This window comes from Dama dama, chromosome 23, assembly GCF_033118175.1.
Source record: "Dama dama isolate Ldn47 chromosome 23, ASM3311817v1, whole genome shotgun sequence".
NCBI classification, from domain to species: Eukaryota; Metazoa; Chordata; class Mammalia; order Artiodactyla; family Cervidae; genus Dama; species Dama dama.
Window position 1 is genome coordinate 75145076 of NC_083703.1, and position 16856 is coordinate 75161931.

Here is a 16856-nt window from a genome sequence, read left to right on the forward strand (position 1 = left end):
GGACTGCAGCACGCCAGGCTGCCCTGTCCATCACCAACTCCCAGAGCTTGCTCAAACTCATGTCCATCAGGTCGGTGATGCCATCCAACCATCTCATCCTCTGTTGTCCCCTTCTCCTCCTGCCTTCAATCTTTCCCAGCATCAGGATCTTTTCCAATGGGTCAGTTCTTCGAATCAGGTGGCCAAACTATTAGAGATTCAGCTTCAGCATCAGTCCTTCCAACGAATATTCAGGACTGATCTCCTTTAGGATGGACTGGTTGGATCTCCTTGCAGTCCAAGGGACTCTCAAGAGTCTTCTCCGGCACCGCAGTTCAAAAGCATCAATTCTTTGGTGCTCAGCTTTCTTTATAGTCCAAATCTCACATCCATACATGACTACTGGAAAAACCATAGCTTTGACTAGATGGACATTTGTTTGCAAAGTAATGTCTGTGCTTTTTAATATGCTGTCTAGATTGGTCATAGTTTTCCTTACAAGGAGCAAGCATCTTTTAATTTCATGGCTGCAGTCACCATTTGCAGTGATTTTGGAGCCCAAGAAAATAAAGCCTCTCAGTGTTGCCATTGTTTTCCCATCTATTTGCCATGAGGGGATGCCATGATCTTAGTTTTCTGAATGTTGAGTTTTAAGCCAGCTTTGAAGTCATGCATATAAATATAACCAACCCTCACTCCCATCCAGGTTGGCACATAACATTGAGTACAGTTCCACGTGCTAAACAACAGGTCCTTGTTTGTTATCCATTTTGAATATCGCAGTGTGTATGTGACCTTATCTACCCATTACCCAGATTGCACACAAAGGAAGACCTAGAAACTGACTCAGAAGCAAGAAAACTTTTTTTAGATGTGTAGGAGTGATGATGAAAAGATTGCAAACTCCTATTTTGTTTTTTTAATCCTTATTGTTATAAACAACAACAAAAGACAACTCATAGTTTTATAGTACTTAATCAGGATTTATGTGCCCCCTCCAGATCCACTCTAGCCAGAATTTGGAGGGGAGCAGAGGGCATCAGGGGAGAGAGGAGTGCTTGGCCCTGGGGACCCCACAGTCCCGCTTTCTCCTACTCTGCCAGCTTGGGACGACAGGCTGTCCACACTCCTAGGTTCATGGCTCCTTCCTCACAACAAAATCACCCAGACCACTGCTCTGGTCATCATGTCCCCTCTTTCTGACTCTGTCCTTCCTTCCTCCCTCTTTTTTTTTTTTTTCCTTCCTCCCTCTTATAAGGACATTGTGACAACATTGCCCTCCTCTGCACACAATATTCCAGGATAATCTCCCCATTTCAAGACCCTTGACAATCACATCTGCAAAACCCCTTTGGCCATGTCAGGTGACATACTCACAGGTTTTGAGGATTAGGTCATGGACCGCTTTGGGGTTATTCTGTCTACCACATGCTTGGTCCCGAGGGAGCTGGCCTTGGCACGCAAAGCTGATGGCTGGAGTCTGATGCGATTCTCCCAAACATACTGGCTGTTCAAGCAGAAATACTTGGCTGGGAAATCTTCTTACTGCTTAGCATCTTCCCCTTTGGTCACAAACTCAGCCTGCTTCCAGTGCCTGATCATTCCCTCCTGCAAGCCCCAAATCTTCAGGAAGGAGCTGAGACCAGAGAGAATGCAATTCCACCTCCTGGGATTTCCCTGGTGGTCCAGTGGCTAAGACTACGAGCTCCCAAGGCAGGTGGCCTGGCTTCAATCCCTACGGGGAACTAGCTCCCATATACCTCAACTAAAGATCCCGCGTGCAAGTAAGACCCAGTGCAGCCAAATAAATGAATAAGCAAGTATTTTAAAACATTCTACCACCAGGTATCTGGCTGTTTAGGTAATTGTTACTGAACCCTTTCTCAGCTTCTGCTCGAGATGCTAGGAAAACTGTGGAAGACCAGACAGATAGCATGGAGTTTGCATGCTTGTGGGCACGTCATGAAACACACCATCAAGTAAACAAACAAAAGGAGAGAGCTAAATATACAAATGCATATGTAAGACAAGAAAAGATATTGATAGAGTTATGTATAAAGATGATAAAACAATTTGATATGAGAGGTTAGGGTTTAGCAACCATTTTATTTAAAGAGCCAGATGATAAACATTTCTGATTTCCCTACACCATGTCTGAACTACTCACATTTACCATCATAGCAAAGGAAGTCTGAGACTACTTAAATAGGTGTATCAAAGGTCCAGTAAAACCTATTCATGGAAACAAGGCTGATCTGGCCCACAGATTGGAGCTTGCTGACTCCTGTGATAGAGGAGAAGTAGGTGGGAATGGGAATTTTAGGTACAGTAGTCAGGGAAGTCTTCTCTGAGAAGGTGATGTTTGAGCTAACGTCCCAATGATGCGAAGAAGCCCGCCGTGCTTGAAGGAAGAGTGTTCCAGGATGTTGGAATAGCAAGAGCATCACCTTGAGCATCGCCAGCCTCTGGGGAGCTTAAGCCCATGCAAGTGAGGGAGAGGCTGACTCCGTCAAGAATTTGTAACCCAGGCAGGAAAGAGATCTCAAAGGGATAACTTAGGAGAGTTTAATGAAGGCACGGGGAGCGGGGGGACTTGGTGAAGAGAAGGATGGGGACATCCCCAAAGACCTGTTTCTGGTAGATTGGTATCTCTGGGAACGAAGCAGGAACTGCAGCCACAGGACAGGGGTCACCCAGAGCAAGGAACGCGGGCCTCTGCAAGGAGGTCTCCTGGACCAACATCCTGACCCCTCTCCCCACTCCCACGTTAGACCTCCTGCCAGAGCATGCTGTTGGCTGAGTCCAACCGGAGGTCAGAGGTCAAGGGAGCCAGAGTGACAGAATCACTAAAGGTCAGATGCCTGGGAAAGAGAGCAGGTGAGAGAAAGGCAGAAAATGACCTGGAGGGAAAGACGGGATGCCAAGCCCACAGGGTAAGGAGTTACGACGGTATTATGCTTTTGATAGTGATGGAGTGGCCATAAACTACGATTACCCATCAATTTGAATTTCAGATAAACAACAAATATGGGTCTTGTGTAAGTATCTTCAGGATACTTATAAGTAAGTATCTTCAGGATGTACTTATACAAAACCTGTATTGGTGTTTATCCGAAATTCAAATTGAACCAGGTATCCTGTACATTTATTTGCAAAACTTGGCAACCCTAGGTTGGAAACCCCTGAAGGAACCGGAAGGAAAGGAATAACAATCTAATTTAGAATTTAATAAATACAATAATTTATAAAATCGAGAAAATTTTAATGACTATAAATAAATCCAGAGGATTCAGGAACATATAGATAAGTTCCACGGGCATTTCAGACACAATCAGGATGCAAAGTCTCCAACTACGGGGGATAGCAGCCAATGCAGCCTGGACAGATGCCCCCCAACTTGCCCAGAGGAAGCTTGTCTGCACTGTGCATCATCCTTTTCTGTTTATCCAGGCCTTTGCTGCCCAACGTCTCATTCCATTCTTACTGCATTTCCATGTGCAAGCAGGTCACATTAATTATTGCTATGCAGTCCTTGTTCAGATATAGAAACCAAGGCTCAGAGAGGGGAAGCAATCTACCCAAGGTCACACAGGGAGGCAGCAGAGGGGCCAAGGTTACAACTCAGGTCTGGGCTACGCCAGAGCTCTTTCCCCTCGGTCTCACTGCACAGTGACCTTCCAGGCGTCCAGCAGGCCTGTCTACCTGTGCGGGGCGCTTGCTGCCCGGCCTGGGGGTCAGGAGCAGGAGGAAGCGTCTTGCGGCTGCTCTGGCTGGCCTCGGTGCCTGTCATATCTTCGCTGGAGGCGGGCATGAAGGTGGCGGACCCTCCTGGCCTCCTGGGTCCTGAAGAAGGAGGCAGCGATGCTGTGCCGCAAGCGGCGGGCATAGGTCTCCAGGAGGACTGTGGAGCAAGCCGCGAGCTGCAGGGCTCCCGCAGCTAGGGGCGCGGCCGTGTGCGGGCGCTGGGCGGGCAGCAACGGGCAGCCGGGGGCAGTGAAGCGCAACTCCCACTGGAAGGAGTTGTGGGCAGAGAGGTAGGGGTTCTCCGGAGGCGGCTGGTTGAAGAGGAAGGGGATGTAGCCCAGGACGGTGTAGTTAGCCTTCAGAAAGGAGGGAAAGGTCAAGTCAGCAGACACCCCGGCCGTTCCCTCCCCACAAACAGATGCTTGTGGGGCTGGATGGGTCCAACTTTCCCTGCCCGCGTGTCTGCAAACTGGGCACAGAAGTAACCCCTACCTCCTGGGCTTGAGGAGGGCTGAATGAGATCAGGAATCAGAAACAGGCTTTTTGCCGAATGAAAAGCACTAGACAAATGCTACTTTTTATTATTATTACTCTCTTTGTAGAGAATGCTTTAGAGAAAGCCAATTCATGCCTACAGGCATTTTTCTCCCCTCTGAGCCCTTCGTGAATATTTCAGACGTTCTAATCCATCAAATAAGCACAGTTGTATGAGGCTGATTCTATCAGGAGCCTCATTTAAAAGATGGGAACCGAAGGTCACACTGAGGGTGACACGCAGCCCCCCGAGGGGTCGGCCCCAGCGAGGGTGGGTCCCAATGTCCTGCTTCTATTAATATGTATGTGCATGCTCAGTCATGTCTGATTCTTTTGCGACCCCATGGACTGTAGACCACCAGGGTCCTCTGTCCATGGAATTTTCCAAGCAAGAATACTGGAATGGGTTGCCATGCCCTCCTCTAGGGGATCTTTCTGACCCAGGGATCAAACTCACGTCTCTTATGTTTCCTGCATTGGCAGGTGGGTTCTTTACCACTAGTGCCACCTGGGAAGCCCATATAGAATAAGCACTCAATAAATATTAAGTACTAATATTATTAGCTCAGAGTCTGATACTTTGGTATGTTTTACACAATGGACTTCTGGGTGAGATCTCACCATTAAAGAGAAAAAGATTTGTGGCCAAAGAGATTAAAAATCACAAAACTAGATGAGATAGTAAATTTTTCTGATAGTAAATAGATGGTATTTTATATATCACTATTAAAATAGTAAATATTTTAGGCTTTGCAGGTCATACCATTCCTCTTGCAAATATTCAACTTCATAGAGCAGGCATAGATAATACACAGACATGGCTAATTTGAGTCCAATAAAACTCAATTTACAAACACAGCAAGCTGGCAGAATTGGCCTGTGGCTATTGTTGGTGGACTCCTGATCTTGACCACTGGTAAGGTCACCTCTAGTCTATTATCTATAGATGTGAGCTATTAACAATAGCCACTCTTTATTAAACATCTCCTATGTGGCATGGAGCCTACTAGATACTTCTAGAGACAACCACTTGTTAAGGCTCTTGGTACTTTTGTAGGGTAAGGTGGATTGATCCAGCTTGTACACATGAGAAAAATGAGGCTGGGACGTGATGTCACATGTGTAGAGTGACTTTGGGGGGCAAGTTATTGTGAATGTCTCTGGGTGATAAGGAGTGAAAACAGAACCCACTGCCTTAGTCTGTCCTGAGAATTAAATGCATTCATCTGCCAAAGCCTCTGGATCCCATGCTTATCCAAGGACAAAGACTTGCAGGCAAGTAAAATTCATTCTGAGTCAAGGATTTAACAAACCCTATCCTTTCCCTTGGGCTTCCTGATGGCTCAGACGGTAAAGCGTCTGCCCGCATTGTGGGAGACCTGGGTTCATTCCCCGGGTTGGGAAGATTCCCTGGAGAAGGACATGGCAACCCACTCCAGTACTCTTGCCTAGAAAACTCCATGGATGGAGGAGCCTGGTGGGCTACAGTCCACAGGGTCGCAAGGGGGCTTCCCTGATGGCTCAGACGGTAAAGAATCTGCCTGCAATGCAGGAGACGCAGGTTCGATCCCTGGGTCAGGAAGATCCCCTGGAGAAGGAAATGGCAACCCACTCCAATATTCTTGCGTGGAGAATCCCATGGACAGAGGAGCCTGGGAGGCTATAGTCCATGGGGTGGAAAAGAGTCAGACGTGACTGAGCAACTAAACAACAGCAATCCTGTCCATCAAGGAGATGACTCCGTTCACACCTTCCGGTCATAGCACTTACACTGTACTTGACGGTGAGCGTGACAGGCACAGCAGGCAGCTCCCGAGCCCAGTCCACGGCTGCCTGCGCCAGGAGGAAGGCCACGTAGTCTGTGGCCACCGTCACCGCCGTGGCCATCAGGAGCAGGGTGAACAGCCCCACCCTCACCAGACAACTCAGCAATTCCGCCTGGGACAGCCTCGGTCGGGCTGCCCAGAGCAGCCAGGCTGGAGGGGAGGCCGTCAGGTGGGTGGCCCTGACCTCTGCCAGCCGCTGAGTCAGCTGCCGGGTGGCATAGATGTTGTCAAACCGCAGGTCGGTCAGGTAGCGGTGGAGGTACCAGGCCGAGTCCAGCAGGAGGCCCAACATAAAGAGCCCGGTGACCACCCTCTGGGTCCCCAGTGCTACCCCCCGGGCCGAGGACTCCAGGCCGGAGAAGTCCTCCAGGACCTGCTGGGTGACCCTGAGCACGTGGAGCCGGAAGGCGGCGGCGCTGTCGCCCTGGGCCTGGAGCGTCAGGCCTTGGCTGCCCGCCGGGCCGTTCGGGCCCAGGGCCTGGGATGCTGTCTGCAGCCGGTGAGTGGTGTTGAGCAGACTCTCCAAGGAGCCCTCCGTGACGCACCTCAGCACCTGCCCGGCGGCACGCAGGTTGGCCAGGACGTTGGGCACCACGGCGACGGTCAGGGTGGCGGTGCTCCAGGACAGGAGAAGCCGGCGGCCCTGCTCCGTGCCCAGCGTGGGCACACTGAGGGCAAACAGGCAGCGGGCGGGGGGCACCAGGCCCAGCCCCAGGAAGGCCAGGAGGCCGCAGGCAGTGGCCACCGCAGCCGAGGGCCCGAGAGGATAAAGCAGCGAGGATGCTAGCCAGCAGTAGGTCAGACTCGCGGCAGCAAGGGCCAGAGAACCACACAGGAGGACCTGGGTCAGCAGCTGGCCACGGCCGGCTGGGACGGGCTGGGAGTAGGCAGTCCAGGTGGCCTGCAGCAGGGCAACGGCCTTGCGGAGCCCCGAGGACCAGAATCTCCACCTGTACACAGGTAAATGGGGGAACCTCTATCAGGAGGGGAGGAGGGTTGCCTGTTTCCCCTGTGCTCCTGTCCTTAAACACGCTTCAGCTGTTAACAGGCTCCACCCCCTTAGCTACAGAGGTGGCCACACCTCCCAATTGGTGGGCCAATCAGAGTAACCCCCCCCAAACCCACATGACCCAAGCTGAGCCAATCAGAGCCTTCCCCAGGACTATTCTCACTGAGTTGTCAGGAGAAGAACCTAGTTTACTGAGGATGTATATCTGGGCTGTTTATGTCTGGTGAGGGCAACTGGTGCAGGGGAATGAAAGAGTCATGGAGAGAAGCACAGATGAAAGAAAAAATGCACGGGAAAGAAATAGGGAGAGGTGCTGCGTGTGTTAGTTACTCAGCTGTGTCCAGCTCTTTGTAACCCCATGGACTATACACCCCCACCCCCACCCCCAGTCTCCTCTGTCTATGGAATTCTCCAGGCAAGAATACTGGAGTGGGTAGCCATTCCCTTCTCCAGGGGATCGTCTCAATCCAGGGATGGAACCCAGGTCTCCCACATTGCAGGCAGATTCTTTACCATCTGAGCCATCAAGGAAGTCCCAGCGAGAGGTGCTATTTCACTTGACTTCTTAGTTTTGGTCAGCTCACTGTGTGACCCTTGACATTCCTTCTTTATAGACCTCAGTGTCTCCTCTATAATTTAGAGGATGGGGAGAGTGGACCAGCTGATCTGAGGAAAATTTCTCCTCTATTATACTCTTATTTATTCAGTTGACAAACATTTGTTAAGCAGTTACTATGCGCTAGTCATTGGAGAAACAGGAGTGAATAAAACAGAGAACGTCTGACCTCATAGAGCTTGAAGCATGATATCACTGAAGCATGATAGCAGAGGACTAGTAAGAAGAGCCGGGTTCTGGATATGTTTTGTTGGAAGAACCAACACGACTGGCAGACTGGCTGTGGGTGGGAGAGAAAGAACGGGGGAGTCAGCATGACAGGAAGGTTTTGTGCCTGATGAGCTGAAAGCCCCGAGGTGGTGTTTCCTGAGATGGGAAACCTGTGGTTGAAACAGCCTTGAGTGGAGGGGGCAGAGGGGAAACTGAGACGCCAATTCAGCCATTTGGCGGAACTGCGGTGTGTGATTGAAAACACAGTCTGGAATTCAGAGGAGAGACCAGGCGGGAGATAGAAAGCTGGGAGTCATGGATTGATAGATGGTCTTTAAAGATGGGGAAGATGAGACTCTTTAAGACTGTGTGTAGCCAGGAAGGAGAGAGCTCCGAGGACAGACCCTCGTGGCACTCCAGAGGTCCTGGGCTGGGAGGTGAAGAGGAGAATGAGAGCAAAGGAGACTGAGAACCAGGCCAAGTGGGGCTTGGGAAGCCAAGCCACTGAAGTGTTTCAAGAAGAAGGGAGTGATCCAGTGTGCCAAGTGCTGCGGGTGGGTCAAGAAAGATGAGGGCTGAGCAAAGACCATGGGATTTAGCCACCTGGAGGTCACTGGTGATGTGGACAAGGGCAGCTTGGAGGCATGTTGGGCCAAAACCTAGCTAGAGTGGACCCATGGGAGACTGGACAGAGAAGAACATGAGATATAAGTGCAGACAGCAGTTTCAGGTCATTTGTGCAGTAACGGGGCTGAGAAATGGTATAGTAGCTGATGTGGGAAATGGGACCAAGTTTGTTTAAGCTGGAGAAACTCTAGCGTGTTGGCAGATGGAGGATCCAATCAACAGTGGAGGCAGTAATGAAGGGGAGGGTCCCTGGGGTAATATCCTTCAGTGGGTGGCAGAGCATGGAAGCTAGGGCTGGTCTTAGAAAGGAGCAGGGGCCGTTCATCCTCAGTAGTAGGTAGGATGGCAGAGAAAATGGGCACAGGTGATGATGAATGGACAGACAAGGTGTGGGCACATATGTATCAGCATCATCCGATCCACACAGAACAGAGCAATAGTTAAGTGTGTGACCTCCAGACTGCTTGGGTTAAAATCCCCACTTCACCACTCACCATTTGTGTGACCTTGGGTAAATTTCTTAACTTCTACATGCCTCAATTTTCTCATCTGTAAAATGGTCCAACAGAAGTGTACCTCACAGGGTCATTTTGTGTCTGGTACATAGCAAGTACTATGTCAGCCATGATCTATCATAAGAGCATCAATTTCACCAGTGTAGGGACTTGGTCTCTTTTGATCACTGATATACGCCAAGTACCTAGAATAGTGTTTGATGTATAGTGGGTGCTCCGTAAATACTTGTAGACTGTTACATGTTTGTTTCTGTTTGTTCAGGGTAGCAGGAAGCCAGATCAGCATTGATGGTGAGAATGCTGGAAGAGATGATGGAAATTTGAAGATGGAGAAGAAGGTGTAAAATGTTTGTCCAGGAGAGTCAGCGAGTAAATGAACTAGGGAAGTTATATACATGCTGGGCAGTATTGAGGACCCACTTGAGGATAGAGATGATGAATTACGGTCTTCCCAGCCCCTGATGGCATTTTAATTTGGGACTAAGCTTTCTATTGTATAATTTATATTCAGAACATGATAGCTGTTAAAATGATAGCTAATAATTTAAATGATATTGGAATGGAAAACCGGTTCTAAGTCATATTGTGTACCATGGTGTGCATTGAATGTTGTAAATGATAAGGAATCAGCTGCCATTCACTGGGTGTTTACTCTGAGCCAAGCACAATGGCAAGCAGTAAGCATGCATTTTCTCATTCAGTTCTCACAACAACAGTCTCACAGACATTATTATTACTCCCATTTCACAGCTTAGGAAAGTGAAGCTTACAGAGGTGAAGATTTCCCCGAGGTCACAGAGCCAGACAATGGCAGAGCTTGAGACCTAGGCTCATACCCATCAGGCTCGTTGACTGTTTTCTTGCCTGTGGCCCCCAGTGTCCAAAGTCCCCAGACCTACCCGGTCCTGATGAGGTGTTCAAGTGTCCCCCCGGGGGGCCTCATGCTTCCTGAACAGCAGCAGATCTGGGCAGGCGGGCTCAGGCAGCGATGGCAGGTGGAGGGGAAGTGGGGGGAATTGCGTCCTCCAGGACTTGGGAAACCCTGTCACTTCTGCTTTTCTGCCCTTAATTAAGTGCTCCTGATGGCCTTGTCCCGCCCTGCCTGGGTCCACCTCCCAGGGGGTTGGGCAAGCTGCCTCATCCTCTTCTGGCCGGCAGGAGTTGGTGGAAGGTGTGGGAGGAGAGAAATGGTCTTTTACAAGCAACACTACTAAACCTGATAGCAGGAAGGTAGAATTAGTCCCATTTCACAGAAGAGGAAACTGAGGCTCAGAGAGGCCATGCAGCTCATTGGTGGTGGTGTTGGGGACAGACCTCAGCTCAGCTTCTCCTTTCCCTCTTGCTGCAGAGTTATGTGCCCCCAGAGGAGCCTGGTCCCTCACTCTTTCGGGGTGGAAACCCACAGGAGACCACTGGACCTCTGCTATGACTCTTTCTGACCATCAGTGGCTCTGGACCCTCTCTCAGCTCCCTTCCTGTCTTTATTCCAACGTGGACCTGGCTTTGAATCACAGCTCTGTCCCACCGCCACCACCCGCCCCCCACAACCAGCTGTGTGAACTTGGGCAAGTGACCTCGGGCAAGTGACCTCACCTCTCTGTCTCAGTTTCCTCCTCTTGAACGAGAGTGCTTATAAGAACAGTTAGCATTTATTGAGCACTTGCTAAGGATGAGGCATACTTCTATTCGTGTCTACAGACTCGCTTCTCCCAACAATGCTGACTGTTATTTCCATTCTTCAGTTCAGAAAACTGATCCAGAGACTTAAATCCCTCAACCCAGCCGCTCAGCTAGTGATAGGTAGAGCCACAATTTATAGTCAGCAGTCTTGTTCCAGAATTTCCCGGTCAGCTCCTGGGCCCTACTGGTGGGGAGGGAAGAATTCACAAGATTCACATTGACCTTGGGATGCATCCGGCCCTGGCAAGAGCAGGCATTCAGTATGAAATCCCTGTGTCCACCATGGGCCCTACTGCAGTCAATGCCCTGCAGGTACACTTCTAGGCTTTTCTGAAAGCCAATCTCTCCCTGGAAAGCAGACACCCCTCCCCTGCCCCTCATCCGACCCAGAATCTCTGTGCCCATCACTGCCAGCAGGACCATCTGCCCCAGGAGGCCTCTCCTGAGCCCTCAGCCCCCTGCCCTGCAAGACAGCCTGGTGCAGGGGGCACACCTAGGCGACATTCCAGACGCCCTATCATTTCTAAGGACATTGGCCGGGTCACTTGCTCAGGCCTGAGGGAGGGTGTCTCACGACCCAGATAAGGGAAGTGACATTCTCATAGTCATGTAGTTGCGATGAGACACCTGCAGCCCTCAGAGGGCCTAACACCTTTCCTGGATCACAACCTAGAAAGCTGGGCCACTGTCAAGTCTGCCGAGAACTGGGCACCCACAGTAGGTCAGGAGCAGGAAATGCAGGCCCCTGCAAGATAAGGAGCAGGGTGAGCCAGATGGAAAGAGCAGTGAGCTGTCACGTGGAGACCCTTTGAAAAGCGTAGCTTCTACTCTGCTCCCTGAACAGAGGGTTGAAGCCCCTTGAAAATGAGGTCCAACGTTACCAGAGTGGCTGGTTTTTCCAAAGATGCCACTCATTCCCATTTTTGTGTGAAAGTCCCCCAATTTAAAAGCTAGCATTTAAAATAAAATAAAATAAAATAAAATAAAATAAATAAATAAAAGCTAACATTTTTTTAAAAACGAAAAACCATGGTGCAGGCCAATCTTGGTAGGTCTGTGGGCCTGCACGAGGGCTGCTGGATGACAGGCTCTGCAGGGGTAGACCCCTGGGGACTGGTGCAGGGAGCTGTCTAGCTGTTTCTCTGCTGCAGGGACCCTGGATTGGAGGCCACAGACCTGCACTGAAATGCCAGTTGTGCTGCTTAGCGTGCTGTGTGACCCTGGGAAAGACACTGTCCCTCTTTGAACTTTAACAGATTCTGCTACGAAGAGAATACTAGTACCTACTTCTTAGGGTTGAGAATTCAATGTGATGATGTATGCACAGGGTCCAGTAAACAACGTATAAACTTTCCAGGCCTGTTCCTTTCAACCTGGGCTAACAGCTTGGCCTGAGTTAGCCCCAGGCTTCTCAGATCAGACTGTACAGGCCTCTGCGATGCCCACTGGACCAGAGCCCTGGCCTGGGCCTCATCACAAAGGAGACTTCAGATCCATGTGGTGGTTGGAAAGGAGAGTCTTGGGGAGACACTGTCATTTGCTTAGTTCTCAGACTGGCATCAGGGAGCTGATTGGTTAAGAACCATGTGGGTCATCTCTCCAGGGCCTCTGGTGGATGCATAAAATCTGGGAGGATGGGAGCAAAGGGAGGGACGGGGCAGAAAATATTTTTGGCTTTTTTCAGCAAATGTAGGCAGTCATTTCTGCCTATGTAAGTGCTGGTCTGAGTTCAGGCCCACAACATCCGGACGGAGTGTCTGAATCATCAAAAATTGAATGAACTTTGTTGAGGGGAATTTCTGGGAAGAGGATTCAGAACCATAAGACAGAACAGAAAGAGGAAGTGGTAAGCCTTCAGATCTAGAATCATAACCAGAAGTCCATAGAATATCAGAATCATTGAGTTTTATTTTATTTTTTTATTTATTTTTATTATTATTATTATTTTTTTTTTCCAGTGGGTTTTGTCATACATTGATATGAATCAGCCATGGATTTACATGTATTCCCAATCCCGATCCCCCCTCCCACCTCCCTCTCCACCCGATTCCTCTGGGTCTTCCCAGTGCACCAGGCCGGAGCACTTGTCTCATGCATCCCACCTGGGCTGGTGATCTGTTTCACCATAGATAGTATACATGCTGTTCTTTTGAAATATCCCACCCTCACATTCTCCCACAAAGTTCAAAAGTCTGTTCTGTATTTCTGTGTCTCTTTTTCTGTTTTGCATATAGGGTTATCGTTACCATCTTTCTAAATTCCATATATATGTGTTAGTATGCTGTAATGTTCTTTATCTTTCTGGCTTACTTCACTCTGTATAATGGGCTCCAGCTTCATCCATCTCATTAGGACTGGTTCAAATGAATTCTTTTTAATGGCTGAGTAATATTCCATGGTGTATATGTACCACAGCTTCCTTATCCATTCATCTGCTGATGGGCATCTAGGTTGCTTCCATGTCCTGGCTATTATAAACAGTGCTGCGATGAACATTGGGGTGCACGTGTCTCTTTCAGATCTGGTTTCCTCAGTGTGTATGCCCAGAAGTGGGATTGCTGGGTCATATGGCAGTTCTATTTCCAGTTTTTTAAGAAATCTCCACACTGTTTTCCATAGCGGCTGTACTAGTTTGCATTCCCACCAACAGTGTAAGAGGGTTCCCTTTTCTCCACACCCTCTCCAGCATTTATTGCTTGTAGACTTTTGGATAGCAGCCATCCTGACTGGCGTGTAATGGTACCTCATTGTGGTTTTGATTTGCATTTCTCTAATAATGAGTGATGTTGAGCATCTTTTCATGTGTTTGTTAGCCATCTGTATGTCTTCTTTGGAGAAATGTCTGTTTAGTTCTTTGGCCCATTTTTTGATTGGGTCATTTATTTTTCTGGAATTGAGCTTCAGGAGTTGCTTGTATATTTTTGAGATTAATCCTTTGTCTGTTTCTTCATTTGCTATTATTTTCTCCCAATCTGAGGGCTGTCTTTTCACCTTACTTATAGTTTCCTTTGTAGTGCAAAAGCTTTTAAGTTTCATTAGGTCCCATTTGTTTAGTTTTGCTTTTTCATTGAGTTTTATAGCTTGTGGGTATCGTATGTTGCCACCATCCATCCCATTGGCTTGAGAAGGTGGAGAGGTGGCTAGACTCTTATCAAGTCGGCAGTGCTCGCCAAGAAAAATGATGTGAGTCACATACATCATTTAAAAATTTCTAAGAGTCACACAAAACTGAAATTAATAAAATATTTTATCCAACCTACCACATCCAAAGTATTATCCTTTCAACATGTAATCAATATAAAAAATTGTTGAGGACCTGGATGAGGTGCACCCAAGGATCCCCTTGTATTCTGGCTTCTGTTGGTGTGATGGTAAATTTTATGTGTCAGCTTGGTTGGGCCACAGTATCCAGATATTTGGTCAAATGTTATTCCAGGTCTATCTGTGAAAGTGTTTCCAGATGAGATTTTACATTTAAATCAATGGAGTTTGAATACAGCAGATTGCTCCACCCTGTGTGGTGGGCCTCATCTAATCAGTCAAAGGCCCGGATAGAACAGAAGACTGACATCTCCTGAGCAGGAGGGGAGTCTGCCATCAGACTCCCTTTAGACTTGAACTGCAACTCTTTCCATATATGTGCATCTTGTTGGTTCTGGAGTACCCTGACCAATACATCTGGGTTGGGGAGCCCCAGGAGAGCTGAGAGAGAAAGGGGAGGAAGATCCAGGGTGGCTACCTCCCTATGGGGTCACAAAGGACTGGATATCTCCCTGGACTAAAGTTGCCAGCTTCAGGTCAGCATCTGTCCTTGAGTCCCCAGGCTGGAAAGTGTTTCTCCGTGGCTGGTCCTACCTCCCATCACCACCAGGGTCCATGCTTTCTCTTGTGGTTCCCATAAGTGACCATCTGCTCACACCTTGCAACTAGACCTTCTACTAAAATCTCCTCACATGAGCTAGTTTATGTGTTTACCATCTCTTTTTGAGACCCTGACTATGATGCCCATCTCTCAGATGGGGAAACAAAAGTCCAAACAGACAAGGATCTGCTTAAGGTCATAGAGAGGATATGGGTGGAGCCAGCTGTCCAATGTGGTTCATTGAACTCCTCCTCAATGACTTTTATTCCCCTCACCCCCATTTCCCATCAGGGTTTCCACTCCTCTGCCCACACGACTCTACTCTTCCATTTGATGTACATGCTGAAATCTGTTCATGTCCTATCACTCCACATTTCATCACTTCTACCTGTGGCCATGTTTCCACAGTGTGAAATAACCCCCCATTCTCCAGTGATGGCCTCCAGCTCCTTGGCACCTGAAACAACACTGGCATGAATATCCTCCTATATTGTCTCTTCAGGGATGCAGGGGGTAATTTTGCTGGGTGGGATATAAGCCCAAGAATAGGATGGGCCACAGGGAATGCGTGGATCTTCCTGATTACTGCCAAGGTGCTTGCCAGGACAACAATGACCGTTCACTGTCTTGCCAACAGAACACGAGGGTTTCTGCATCTTCCCATTTCACCATCACTCACTGTCTACTCTAGTTTTTGCTAGTCTGATGGGTGCATTGTGGTTTAACTTGCACATATCTGATTACAAGCGACTTGAGCATCTCTTTAGACACCTGCTGGCCACTTTCACATCCCTTTTCAGAATGGCATATTTCTATCTTTCACTCCGTTTTCTCTCGAGTGCCAGGATGGAAGGCTTCCAAAACTGGTGGTCAGTCACCTTCTCCCCTGTTTGTGGGTGACACGCCTCCCATCAAGGAGCAAAGTTATTTCCCTCCCGTTGAACCAGGCTAACCTTGTGACCTGCCTTGATCTAACGATGTTTTGGACTCCCAAGCCCAGGCCTTAAGGGGCCTTGTGGCTTCTGCTTTTGCCTTCTGAGAAGTCCACTGTCATGTACAACAGCCCAGGCTGAACTCCTGAGAAGCCACATGACCCTTGGGGTGTCCAAAGCCACCGTGGACATTCCAGCTCCAGCAAAACCCCCAGATGAGTGGCCCCACCCACACCATGTACAGCAGAGATAAAACCATACCTGCTGAACTCTGACTAAATGCAGAAATATGTTGCATTTTTAGGCCCTGAACTTTGGGCTGATTTGTTATGTAACCACAGGTAATTAAGTGCTTTGTTTTTGTCTCTTTTGACTTCTGGGTATTTCTTGTGTGTTACAGACGAGCTACTGGTATATTTCTAATGACTCTGTACCACCCCTGCCATCCCCCTTCCTCCCACAGTACGTGAGCACATGGCTGACTCCTACTGGCCTTGGTCCAGTGCCGCCTCCTCAGAGAAGTCCTCCCTGACCACCCACCCCAGCTAACATAGCCTCAGAGTAGGTTTATCACACTGGCCAGTTCATTTTCTTCTTAGCCCATATTATGACCCAGAGTCACATTATTTGTTTACCTGTCTACTCTCTGTCTCCTGGGCTAAGAGCTATGTGGCTGAGGACAGTGAACTAACATGAAATAGTTTCTAAATTAATACTGTTGGATGAATAAATGGAAGAATAAATGAATATAAAAATAAGCCAAATAACCCTGGATTAAAGACTGAGATTGTTTTGTCATAATTTCTAGCATAGATTTATTTATCAAATATTTACTGAGCACCTACTATGTGCCAGAAACTGTTCTAAGTACTGGACTTACAGCACTGAACAAAAGAAAGTTTCCATTCTCATAGGTTTATATTCTAGAGGGTGAGAAAATTAATAAACAAGAAAATAAATAATACACCATCCTGACTAAATACTAAGAAAACTATAGCAGCATAAGGGGATAAAAAGTAATGAGGTGATATTTAGACCCGATGGTCAAGAAAGCTTCTCTGGGGAGGTGACATTTGAGCAGAGACCTGAATAAAGTGAGGAAACAGGCATATATTTGGGAGCAAAGTGTTCTAGGCAATGGAAACAGCACGTGCAAAGGCCCTGAGGCAGGAGCGCTGGAGTGTGTGGTTGGAGTGGAGTGGAGAAAGGAGAGCAGTAAGGACATGAGATCAGTTCTGCTGTGAAACCCCAAGTTCCAGAATGTGGGGCTTTGCAGCTCTTTTATGGCCACCAAGGCAAATGATTTCCAGGCCCAGGGTTGA

At 48.4% G+C, this 16856-nt stretch overlaps 1 protein-coding gene across 1 annotated transcript; it reads right to left on the minus strand.

Moving 5' to 3' along the window:
- Positions 1 to 2076: 2076 nt before the first annotated feature.
- Positions 2077 to 10109, minus strand: OCSTAMP (osteoclast stimulatory transmembrane protein). Its single transcript, XM_061127407.1, is given in 6 exon segments — positions 2077 to 3585; positions 3587 to 3655; positions 3658 to 3716; positions 3719 to 4079; positions 6028 to 7033; positions 9960 to 10109. Coding segments are annotated over 6 exon segments (1665 nt in total). The 5' UTR covers positions 10004 to 10109; the 3' UTR covers positions 2077 to 3459.
- Positions 10110 to 16856: the final 6747 nt, after the last annotated feature.